Source organism: Triticum dicoccoides, chromosome 1B, assembly GCF_002162155.2.
Source record: "Triticum dicoccoides isolate Atlit2015 ecotype Zavitan chromosome 1B, WEW_v2.0, whole genome shotgun sequence".
In the NCBI taxonomy this organism is placed as follows: domain Eukaryota; kingdom Viridiplantae; phylum Streptophyta; class Magnoliopsida; order Poales; family Poaceae; genus Triticum; species Triticum dicoccoides.
The window spans coordinates 338,566,635-338,579,105 of record NC_041381.1 but is presented as its reverse complement, the minus strand read 5'-3'; the positions used below and the strand labels follow the sequence as shown (position 1 = coordinate 338,579,105).

The window sequence follows — 12,471 nt, the reverse complement described above, 5'->3', positions numbered from 1 at the left end:
GGCGCCCTCCGCCGCCACGCGCCGCCCGCCTCCACGCCGGCGCCGCCCCGGCAACCTCGCCGCCGCCCTCCGGTCCCCTCGTCGCCGGCCGCTGCCTCCTTCCCCGTCGTCGCCGGTGAACAGTACCGCCGCCGCCTCGGAGTCCGTGCCCGATCCAGATCTGGATCTGGGATATTTCGGTTGACCTCTCTCCCCCGAAACCCTAATTTTTCGTGCTATCTTTGACTGCTTGTATCTCCACAACCGTAGATCCGTTTTGGGCATATGATATATCAAAATCTTCGCCTCGACATGTACATCATTTCATTCCATTGCATCATTTGCATTTGAGGTCATCTCGATACCCAAAATACTGTTAGAAGGAGGCTTCGTGAGTTAAATTGCAGATCCGTTAGTTCATCATGCACTTTTGTCATTTTTGCTATGTTTAATTCGTGCATGATATGCCTGTGCCCCTTTGGGATGAATTGTTAAGCATTTTGTCTTCTTTCCAGAGGTGTCACCCATGCATTTTTAGGATGTGTGTGTTGTCTTGTGCAAGCTTGCGAAGAGAGGTACCTGAGATTGCAGATTTCAGGGACTTAGTGATTTTCACTAAGTCTGGGATATTTTAGTTCATGATGCTATATGTCCAGCTTGTTTCCTAGTGATCCGTGCCTCTTTTGAGGATGATCAGTAAGGGAGTTTTGATATTTATGTTATGCACTATCCATCCATGTCTTTGTTGGCATATGTGGAGTGCTCTAGGTTGACTCAATCGAGCTCAACTTTTGCTTCGTTGTTAATCTGGGCAGATCGTCAACTTGTTTGCGATTTTGCCGATGCTACCGTTAGTGTTCCATGCATGCTATCCCTTCGTTCTTGCCATGTGTAGCTAGCACTTTGTGCCTTCTTGCTGGTTATATGCTTTCCTTGCCATGACTTGCACCGTAGTGAGTGCATCGAGCTTGTTTACATGCCTTCGTGAGTTAAATTTCAGCATGTCTCAGTTTTCACTAAGTCTGAAAACTGATTGTGTTCGAGCTATGTTCGTGAGCTCGGTAGAGTATTTTGTGAACCCTTTTGGCCCCAGGTCACTTTGGGTGTTTTATTAAGCTTGTTGAGTAGCTCCATGCCATGTTCTTGCTTGTCATGTTCAGGTTTTCTATCATGTTGTTTTGCTGCTCCGAAGAGAGCATCGTGATCTGAAATTTCAGACTAGTGTTAATTTCACTAAGTCTGAAATCTGTTTTGCGTTTGCGTTTTAGCCATGCTTGTTTGAACCCCTTAATGGATGAATTTGCCTATGGCTCAGTGCTAGTGTTTTGTCAACCATCTTGTGTACATCACTGCCATGTATTTTGTTTTCATGTTTGGTGGCTGTAGCATGTTCATTTCGTTGCATTTAGTTGCCTACTTGCTGTAAATCGCAGACCGGTGTCATATCTTAAAACGCTTGCCATTTCTAAACCGTAGCTCCGATTCCTATGATCTTTATATCGTTTTCAAGCGATTTCATCCCCTCTATCCAGTGGCACACTTGGTTTCCCAAGTTGATGCCAGGTTCATGCATTTCCTGTCATATCTTGCATTTTGCATCCCGCATCGCATCCCGCATAGCATATCGTCATTTCATCATATTGCTTGGTCTTGCCCGTGGTTGATTGTATCCTTGTTGCTTGTTTGTCTTGTTGGGTAGAGCCGGGAGACGAGTTCGCTACCGAGGAGCCCGTTGAGTTTTCTTGTGAGGATCCAGTCAACTCTGACAACTGTGCAGGCAAGATGATCATACCCTCGAAATCACTACTATCTTTGCTATGCTAGTTTGCTCGCTCTTTTGCTTTGCCACTGCTGCGATGCCTACCATTTGCTTGTCAGCCTCCCAATTGCATGATTGAACCTCTAACCCACCATTGTCCTAGCAAACCGTTGATTGGCTATGTTACCGCTTTGCTCAACCCTTCTTATAGCGTTGTTAGTTGCAGGTGAAGATTGGAGCCGTTCCTTGTTGGAACATTCATTTACTTGTTGGAATATCATTATATTGCTATGTTATCTTAATGCATCTATATACTTGGTAAAGGGTGGAAGGCTCGGCCTCTCGCCTAGTGTTTTGTTCCACTCTTGCCGCCCTAGTTTTCCGTCATATCGGTGTTATGTTCCCGGATTGTGCGTCCCTTACGCGGTTGGGCTATAATGGGAACCCCTTGATAGTTCGCCTTGATTAAAGCTTTTCCAGCAATGCCCAACATTGGTTTTACCATTTGCCACCTAGCCTCTTTTTCCCTTGGGTTTCCGGAGCCCGAGGGTCATCTTATTTTAACCCCCCCCCCCCCGGGCCAGTGCTCCTCTGAGTGTTGGTCCGAACCAGGCAGCCTGCGGGGCCACCTCGGGGAAACTTGAGGTTTGGTTTTACTCGTAGCTTGACCTATCCGAGCGTGCCCTGAGAAAGAGATATGTGCAGCTCCTATCGGGATTTGTCGGCACATTCGGGCGGTGTTGCTGGACTTGTTTTAACCTGTCGAATCATCTTGTTGTACCGAGATACCGAGTCTGATCGGTGTGTCTTGGGTGGAGGTCTATTCCTTCGTTGACCGTGAGAGCTTGTTATGGGCTAAGTTGGGACCCCCCTGCAGGGATTGATCTTTCGAAAGCCGTGCCCGCGGTTATGGGCAGATGGGAATTTGTTAATGTCCGGTTGTAGATAACTTTAATTAAACTTAATTAAAATGAATCAACCGTGTGTGTTACCGTGATGGCCCCTTCTCGGCGGAGTCCGGGAAGTGGACACGGTGTTGGAGTTATGCTTGCGCAGGATGTTCCTTTAGCTTCTCGCTCGTGCTTCGCCTTCTCTTCTCGCTCTCTTTTGCGTATAAGTTAGCCACCACACATGCTAGTCGCTTGCTGCAGTTCCACATATATTTGCCTTATCCATTCCCATGAGCTTAAATAGTTTTCATCGCGTGGGTGTGAGATTGCTGAGTCCCTGTGGCTCACAGATATTACAATTCCAGATGCAGGTCCAGGTGTTTCTGCTCCAGTTGACGATTACGAGCTCAAGTGGGAGTTCGACGAGGACTCTCAGCGATACTACGTGTCTTTTCCGGATGATCAGTAGTGGTGCCTAGTTGGGGTTATCGATTCAGGACCTTGTCGCATGTTGGGGGTCTTTTCTATTTTGGCGCCGTAGTCGGGCCATGAGTGTTTGTTTGATGGATGTTATTTATGTACTCTGATGTGACGTGGCGAGTGTAAGCCAACTATGCTATCTCCCCCTTTTATTATATATTACATGGGATGTTGTAATGATTGCCTGACTTGCGACATTGCTTTCAATGCGGTTATGCCTCTAAGTCGTGCCTCGACACGTGGGAGCTATAGCCGCATCGAGGGCGTTACAAATGTACTTTGCTCGGACTTTGTGTTTCTCCAAGGCCCACCACATGACATTCCGCGGTATCTTATGATAGGCCTTCTCCAAGTCAATGAACACCATATGTAGGTCCTTCTTTTGCTCCTTGTATCTCTCCGTAAGTTGTTGTACCAAGAAAATGGCTTCCATGGTCGACCTCCCATGCATGAAACCAAACTGATTTATTGTTTGAATCATTACTTCCATTAAATGATAAATGATATTTGTTTAGGTAGAACATTAGATCTTTTATGACTTTAATACCACATCTACTATTCTAGCATTTAGATTAGATTTATTTATAAATATTATACACATATTTGAAGTATGCTGTAGTTATATGATTATTATAGAATTTAGGGCCCCATTTCTCATTTCGTCCCAGGGCCCCCAATTCCTGGAGACGACCCTGACACCGAGTATTGGAGCATGCTCGTCGTTGCATGCGCCAACTTTTCCCGTGAACTTAGTGTCCTTGAGTACTTTGGTTGGCCAAATAGATTGCCGAATAATTCTTGGCAAGGTTGTGTTCTTCATCCGCGGGAGATCGACGGGCAGGAGTCTTGAGACTGGAACGAGGCGTAGGGGGTTGTGGTACATGGACCACAGCATGTTGGACCAGGAGGGAATGCACATGCTAGCTGCAATTGCTGAGGATAAGGAGACTAGAGCCCTGATCCATTACTGTAGGATGGGACATGTGTTCTGACAAAATGTACCAAGTATTTCCTGATGTAAAGAGTGGTGTGGACAAGAAGAGGCCGAAATGTGATGCGTGTGAGTTTGTTAAACATACCAGAAACTCATATGTGAGTAAGGGGATCAGGAGCATATCTCCTTTTGTGTTAATCCACTCTGATGTATGGACCTGTCCAGTGCTATCTGTCAGTGGTATGAAGTACTTCATTACATTCATCGCTTGCCATTCTCGGATGACTTGGGTCTATCTTCTAAAACACAAAAATGAAGTGTTTCAGTGTTTCAAAGTTTTTTATGCAGTATGTTAACAAGGCCATTGGTGCCTTCATGCCAGACAAGGGCATCCTCCATCAAACATCTTGTCGGGACACACCTCCGCGGAATGGAATGGCAGAGAGGAAAAATCACCACCTGCTAGAGGCGGCCCGGGCCCTGATGTTCACCACGAATGTGCCCAAGTTCCTGTGGAGCGAAGTTGTCATGATGCCCGCCCTCTTGATCAACCGCACGCCATCCCAGGTGAGGTATGAAATCACCGTGTGAGTTGGTTTTTGCAGAAAATAAATTCTCAGTTCCACCCAAGGTGTTCGGTTGCACTTGTCTTGTTCGGTATTACACATGACTTGAGGTGCAAGGAAACTAAACATAGACTAATAAAGACTCCTAGACCAATACTAATACTCCTTAACAACCCATACGGGACGAGACTGTTGCGATTAAAAATGTGGACATGACAGACGGAGGTGATCGGAATGGGAACCAAGATAACGATGGGACTCGTAATACGAGTGATAAGACGCCCAGACCGGCGAAACAGTCTGCTCAGTCCGCGGAGGTGCCGACAAATAGGGGGACTGCGCCGACGACGACGCCGACGGCTACACTCAGATTCGGTTCATTCCACGCGGCTTCCGCACCTAGTCGTTTGTGGGGTGACCGGGTAGAGACGGAGGAGCACATGACTCTGCCGGCTTTGTCAGCGGGTACTTCTGGGCTGAGTTTGGAGTCCGGGCACGGTTGTGGCCCGACTGCCGCGTCGGGTGGGACAGAGGGGACCCCAGGATAGGTGGTCATTGTGCGGCCATCTCTTTCCACGCCAAGGAGGGGGCGCTCATCTTCGACGGAGGAGGTGGTGGGAAGTCTTGGGCAGGAGGCCCGACGCTCTTCCCCCTCGCCACCGCGGTCTTCATCAACTTCACCACCGCAATCTGCACCACACCGTGCTTCACCACCCAGGGTGGATGATATCCCCCAGGGTCTTGGGGAGGGGAGGTTGATCGGGGCATCTTCGACGCTAGTGGAGGGGGGAGATAGACCGGTGGGGCAGCCCACAAGGCTGTCACGGTCTCCCTCTCCCACGTCAGTGACTCCAAGAGTGGTCGGGCATGTGGCAGGCGGCCACGTCCCGGCTGATGTCTCTACAGAGGACGTGATTACTTTTGGTGGGGTTTCGGACCCGATGACTGGTGACAGGCTAGTCAATCACCGGATTGAGGCCCAACCAGATGCGGATGACCTGTTGTTGGGGTGTGCCATGCGGGCAGCCAAGCTTCGTGACATCGAAGCAACTACAAGTATGTTTGTTAATACGAATTGTCCCATTCTTCATTTTTCAGAGCATGAAATCGTTAATAATGCGGGTAACTTAGGGATATCTCTTGGTAGTAATGGGAAGGAAATGGCGAAAACAATAAATGATCGGTTTGACTTAGAAGCAGATAGAGCCATGGAGATGATTCGTAATAAACCTATGAATGATGCCGAAATTAATAATCTTGGGGTAACAGCATTACAGAGTCTATGTGAGGATCTAATATCCACTAAGGGGATAGAGAATGAGGAGGGGAGGATGAAACGGGTTCAGAGGGGTATACGGCTCCTTTGAAACCTGATGATAGTCCTATACTTACTGCCCACGATACTTACTGCCCACGCTCAGGAGGAAGACGTGGTGGTGCAGGATAAACCAAAAAAGATCCTGGAAGAGGAAGGTTTATCCTACATCGGCAATACGTAGGAGTGCGAGAGTCAAATTCAAGAAAAAATTCCATGATGGTAAATGAAGGGGATCTTTTGGAATAGCAGAGGTCTAGCGGACTTGGCTAAAAGGAGATTCCTTGCGGAAGCATCTGTAGAGCATAAACTCGATTTTATTGCTTTACTGAGACAGGGCGGGATAATTTCACCTCGCAATTCCTCAATACCATATCAGGTGGGGTTGAGTTTGACTAGCACTGTTTACCACCAAGGGGTCGATCCGGAGGAATATTACTTGGGGTTAAGTGCGAAACGCTGGAAGTGGTGAATGTTGTTCGTGGTGACTTTGCCGTCAAATTTCGAGTGAGATCAAAAATTGATGGATTTCGATGGGCGTTGGTGGCTGTGTATGGAGCAGCTCAACCTGAGTTAAAACCTGACTTCCTTGCCGACCTTGTGAGGATATGCGGGGACGAAAGGTTACCTCTTCTAGTAGGGGGTGATTTTAACATATATAGGAGAGAAGAGAAGAATAATGACAACTTCGATGGAAGATGGTCATTTATGTTTAATACGATTATTGAGAGTCTTGATCTGAGGGGAATAGACCGCACTGGCAGACAGTTCACGTGGGCGAACACACTGCCCCATCCGACTTATTAGAAGTTGGACAAGGTTCTAGCCAGTGTTGAATGGGAACAAAAATTTCCCTTGGTAACGGTCCAGGCGTTGCAGAGGGCAATTTCTGACCACACGCCTTTGCTGCTCGACTCTAGGAAGCTACCCATGCGGGCAACAAGAACACTTTCTCCTTCGAACTAGGTTGGTTCGAGAGGGATGTGTCTCCCGAGCATGAACGCAGATTGTGTTGGGTGCACAACAACCCCTTCATGCGCAAGGCCTGCTGGAGGAAGGGCCATTTGACCTTATCGTATGCTTTCTCGAAATCCACTTTGAAGATAACCCCGTCCAGTTTCTTTGAATAAGGAGTGGAAGTACCTTGAAGATCGATTTGAGCAAAAACTAAGCTGCCAGAAGGGCAACCTTATGTCTTATGGGGGTCCGCTAGTGTTGATAAATTCAGTTTTAACTAGCATGCCGATGTTTCTCTTATCTTTTCTTGAAGTACCGGTTGGGGTACGGAAAAGATTAGACTTTTATCTATCTCTTTTTTTCTGGCAATGTGATGAAGTAAAAACGAAATACAGATTAACCATATGGGATATAATTTGCAGACCCAAGGACCAAGGTGGATTAGGGGTTGAGAATTTAGAGGTTAAAAATAGATGCCTACTTAACAGATGGCTATTTAGGTTGTCTGTTGAAGCCGAGGGTACGTGGGTACAAATTTTGCGTAATAAGTACCTACAATCCAAGACATTGGCCCTAATGACTCGCCCTTCTGAAAGGGGTTAATGAGGATGAAAGAAACCTTTTTCCAGAGGGCGAAGTTTAACATTGGTAATGGCAATGGTACGAGATTCTGGCAAGATACATGGTTAGGGGAGATACCTTTAGCCTTACACGCTCTATAATATTGTACAACGTAAGGAGCTTATGTCGCTACAGTATTATAGTCGGTTCCACTAAACATTCAGTTCAGGAGGGCTTTAGTGGGCGAACGCTGGATATCTTGGCTACATCTGGTCCGTAGGTTGATGGAGGTTCAACTCTCTGACCAGCCAGATACCATTTGATGGAAATTATCCAGGAACGGTAGTTTCACGGTGAAATCTATGTACCTGGACTTAATTAACTTTGGGCCAGTGACGAGATTATTCCACATATGGAAGGTTAAAGTTCCGCTAAGAATCAAAATCTTCATGTGGTTTGTCCACAAGGAAGTGATTCTAACCAAGGATAACCTGGTAAAGCGAAGATGGGTGGGTAGTTCACGATGTTGTTTTTGTGACCAGAATGAAACCATAAAACACCTCTTTCTTGATTATCCTCTCGCCAAACTACTATGGCGCACGATACATATAGCCTTTAACGTTACTCCTCCAATTAGTATCGACACGTTATTTGGGACGTGGCTAACCGGAGTGGAATCAAATATTGTGGGACATATTCGGATAGGGATATGCGCACTACTTTGGGCTATATGGAACTGCAGAAATGATATAATCTTTAACAGGAAAAATTTCATCAACTTTTTGCAGGTTATATACTGAGCCACTGCTTGGATCCATACGTAGTCGTTACTCACTCATGCAGACTCCAGGGAGCTTTTGGCTATTGGGTGCAACCGATGGAAGATGGTAGCACGGGTTATCTACAACCGGTTTGGATGGCGATCCAATAATAGGATATGTGTTTAGTCATCTTGGCCTATTTGTCACTGGTTGTGGCAGTTCTTTTAATCTTTGTTGGTTTTTGCTCCTTTTGTTAGCCTTTACTGAACTTGAGACTTTGTTTGGGAACTTTATTTCAATAAAATGGCTGCATGCATCATTCTGATGCAGAGGCCGGGGGTTATCCTCCTTTTCAAAAGAAAAACCTGTTGGCCTATGTGGTCCAGGCCCATCCATGACTAACCTAAATGGGACGTGTTCATCCCTGTTGTCCACGAGCGCTGTAATACGAGAGAAAGCATGCGCTGCTGCTGCTGGCACATCTCTCTCTCATCCCTACATAAAGTAACCATTGTGTGTTGCGAAGGTATTTACAGGATGTTCAGTATTGGCATAAACATATATAGCCACTAAAAAGAGGAAACATGAGGCAAATAAGTAAAAAAGAAAACAAAAGACTGCACCTTCAAAAACTTGATAAAACATCGACTCTTCGCGAAAGAATGCTTTGATAAAAATATACCTGAAAAGTATGTTTTACAGGAACCATCAGCACCATTACTGTACTCAGATTAAATCGATGGATATTCACGTACTCAGAGCTAGCAGTGTCCATCAGAAGCTTTTGTAGGCTCCTAAAAATAACTTCATATGGGTATTTCAAGGAATTAGCTTCAGATATACAAGGTACCAAGCCAGGCTGATCAATCTCCTGCAAAGTGAGGTAAAAATATGGCCATGAATCTGCTGCAAATACAAAACAAATGTGCAATTCTGAATACTCAACTACACCCTCTGTTCCTAAATATAAGATGTTTTGGCAGTTCAACTTAAACTGCTAAAATGTCTTATATTTAGAAACAGGAGTAGTAGTTAATAAGAATTATTTATGTACCTTCAAGATGTTTGATCGTTCACCTAAAGAAAACATGAAACGATGATTTCTCTGTTGCTCTCTCCCCCTTGGTATAAGGTCTACGACGTTGCCGTCATATCCAATCACATCAGTGGATGCACCAATATCTAGCTTCAAACTCTCCAATGCTTCTAAGTACACACAAAAATCTTCACTCAGCACCTATTTGGAGGGGGGGAAGGTAATTAGCATGTATGGCCGAATCAAGAAAATAATAGAGTAAGTTAAAAATTGAAGCAACACATACAGCACAGTAGCTGATATAGCACAAAGCAAGACAATTTGATTCCGCAAAGCAAGACAACAAAACACACCATGAAGCTTCCATAGATAGCAATCGTCAAAATATTCACATACCATATTATGAAAATGATGATCGTGCTTTTATGAGTGAGGAATGAACATCGAATGGTGGCTATTTAGAAGGAACAATGTATCGACATCACAGCAGATAGTCATTGTATTCGTAGGTAACGTGACAATGTAATTCAGATGTCTGAAAAAGACAATTTGATTGATACCATATAGAGAAAAAAGGTAAGAGGCAAGTCAAGGACAAGGAAAGGATGAGATGAATTGATGAATGTTGATGCCAAATGAAAGGAAGCATAGTCCATCTAAATGTTGATATTTCACTAAATTAAAATCCATTCATCAAAATACAGACAATCAAAAGCAAGCAGAGCCTCAGCCTACTGCCATCTATTTCCACCAGAATTCCAACCATGAGGCCTGTCATATTTCATCACCAGCCAAAAGTCACCTGCTCAACATGTATGTTGATCTCCCAGTACCTAATAGCTCAGGCATGACACAAGTGATATGTCTTGAAAACTCTCTTCATACTCCTCAGCCAATCATGTAGTCATGGACAGACATGGGAAAACATATTTTCTCTCGAAAAAAAAGTGGAAATAATTTCACACAGCTTTACCTTGTTCATTTTATCAACATATGCTGCACAGACATCATTATATTTCTCGATTCCATGCTCTTTAAGAAAGAGAACAAGATACCTGAGAGAACCATGCAAGCAATAATCAGCTCCTGTAGGAAATTATCAGAATGCTTACGGTATCTTGCACATGCACCAGTGACATGACTAATTGAAATAAAGCAAATGATGATGTCATGTTGTCTTGTTTTGTTCATTAGTGCAACGACAGGACTAAAGAGGCTAGATTAACTGAAAAAATATACTCCTTCCGTCCGGAATTACTTGTCTCAGACATGGATGTATCTAGATGTATTTTTAATTCTAGATACATCCATTTCTATCCATTTTTGAGACAAGTAATTCGGGACGGAGGGAGTATATCATAGAAAATAACGCTAGAAGTTGGCTTCCAACTTCTAAATTTTATGAACTTCACCATAGCAAGTGGCTGTTTGTTCTGCGTTTCTTGTTGTCTTTAATTATTCCAAACTCAAATGGTTTTCCTTACCCCGATCCACTTAGTTGGAAAATCAAGCATGAACTGACTTTAAGAAAACCAAAAATGCATACAGCTTTCAGGCACATATAGTCTAACGTGAATGAGAAGAGTATAGGTACAATTCTTCATACATCCAGGAACATGAGATTTAATACCATGAAGATAACTACTGTGTAGAGAGGACAGAATGGCTAGATATTCCATAGACATTTAATTTTCCACCATGTATACCTATACTTCTGAAGCAAATTTTGTTGAAGTATCTGGACATTAGTTCCAGGCTTTCTCATGGAAGAGAATATCCCAATTACATAGGCGGACACCTGACAAAGTAAATAATGGAAAATAAATGGTAGGCATCACACCTGTAGTAAATATTTACAGTAATTAACGGAGGAAAGCAAAATGTAAGAACACAAACAGATTTCAGTTAGCTTGAAAACCAGGACATAAAGCAATCGTTAATCTATATGAATGCATTCTTAGGTAACCTTTGATAGTGCCTTTTTCCGAAGCCTTTCCAGTTCTTGCTTAACATCTTTCAGAGCTTTTGATGCATTAATCAATGTATCAACTTGAGCAAATCTCAACTTTTTGCTCAACATGTTTAGACTTTTGATATAATCATCATTTACCTGCCAAAAGAAACTGGAATAGCAAGTCATTGAACTTATTATATTCATGCATCAGCAAATATGTGATTTAGGTAAACAAAAGGAGAATGATGTTTCTTTGAAAAAGAGAAACATCTTAAGTTCCATTTATTGGGTGGCTTGCTGGTTCCAGATGCTACTAGATCCATGATGTTTTCTTTGAAAAGGAAAAACATCTGAAGTTCTATGTTGTTTTCTTTGGAAAAGGGCCAACACCACATCTAAAGAAAGCTTAAACAGCGTCTTACAGATGCTCAACAGAACTTTTAGTGCGTAAAGAAAGCATTGGAATTGCCAGCTTACGCACAGTTTGTGGTTGCTCAAATATGATATGCTAAATTTATTTATAATCTGCTGTAGAAGAATAGGCACGGAAGCAGGAAAGGGTGGTTAGCCAACCAATAGATAGGCAAAAGCTGGTTGGCAAATGGTGCATTGTGGTAGATTATGATGATCCCGTTTACCGTTTAAATAACCAACTTTTCCTACTTTTGTGCCTATTTTTCTACAGCAGATTATAGAGTAAGTTCAGCGCAACACAGTTCAGCTGCCACAATCGAACCTTAAAATACAACTACTACACAGAAAACCAGGTAATGTTGGCCAACAATTACGAAAAGGCTGCAACTAAAAAGCATTAACCAAAACATACATAAGAACTCCTGCTAATTCCTTCAAAAGGATACCAGCATACCAGGGTTCGATCTTGTAATGAATATATGTGCATATTGGAAAGCAGCTTGAGGACAATCTGCGTGTTCCAGGAGGGGGGTGCAATGTTGTTCACGTATTGGACGAGGATAGCAGCATCAGCAGATTGGATAGGTTGTGTTGGAGCTACAGAGCCAAGTTGGACACTCAGGAATAGAAGGAGAATCAGGAAATAACAGGATTCGGATAGTCCAGAAATACTAAGAAAGAGTGTACCAGCTGGTAGGGAAAGATATATTAGGGAGCCCAGTTGTACTAGGAAAGATCTAATGAACTGAGTCATCTATAGGAAATGTCAAAACCTAAGCATCCAGCATATGAGAATGCTCATATTCTTTTGACGCAAGCAGTAAGAAACAAATCTCTGTACGCTATCATTCGATCCACTAGTTCA

General features: G+C 43.8%; 1 protein-coding gene across 1 annotated transcript in view; it reads right to left on the bottom strand.

The window, feature by feature from the left end:
* LOC119333851 (vacuolar protein sorting-associated protein 52 A-like) overlaps positions 1-12,471 on the bottom strand; it is a 33,586-nt gene that overhangs the window by 13,588 nt on the left and 7,527 nt on the right. The window contains exons 8-13 of the mRNA XM_037606603.1: positions 11,205-11,348; positions 10,945-11,036; positions 10,212-10,293; positions 9,257-9,439; positions 8,958-9,073; positions 8,826-8,884 (exon numbers count right to left, since the gene is read on the bottom strand). Of these exons, the coding sequence (XP_037462500.1) occupies positions 8,826-8,884; positions 8,958-9,073; positions 9,257-9,439; positions 10,212-10,293; positions 10,945-11,036; positions 11,205-11,348 (676 nt within the window). The remainder of the gene's footprint in view (positions 1-8,825; positions 8,885-8,957; positions 9,074-9,256; positions 9,440-10,211; positions 10,294-10,944; positions 11,037-11,204; positions 11,349-12,471) is intronic.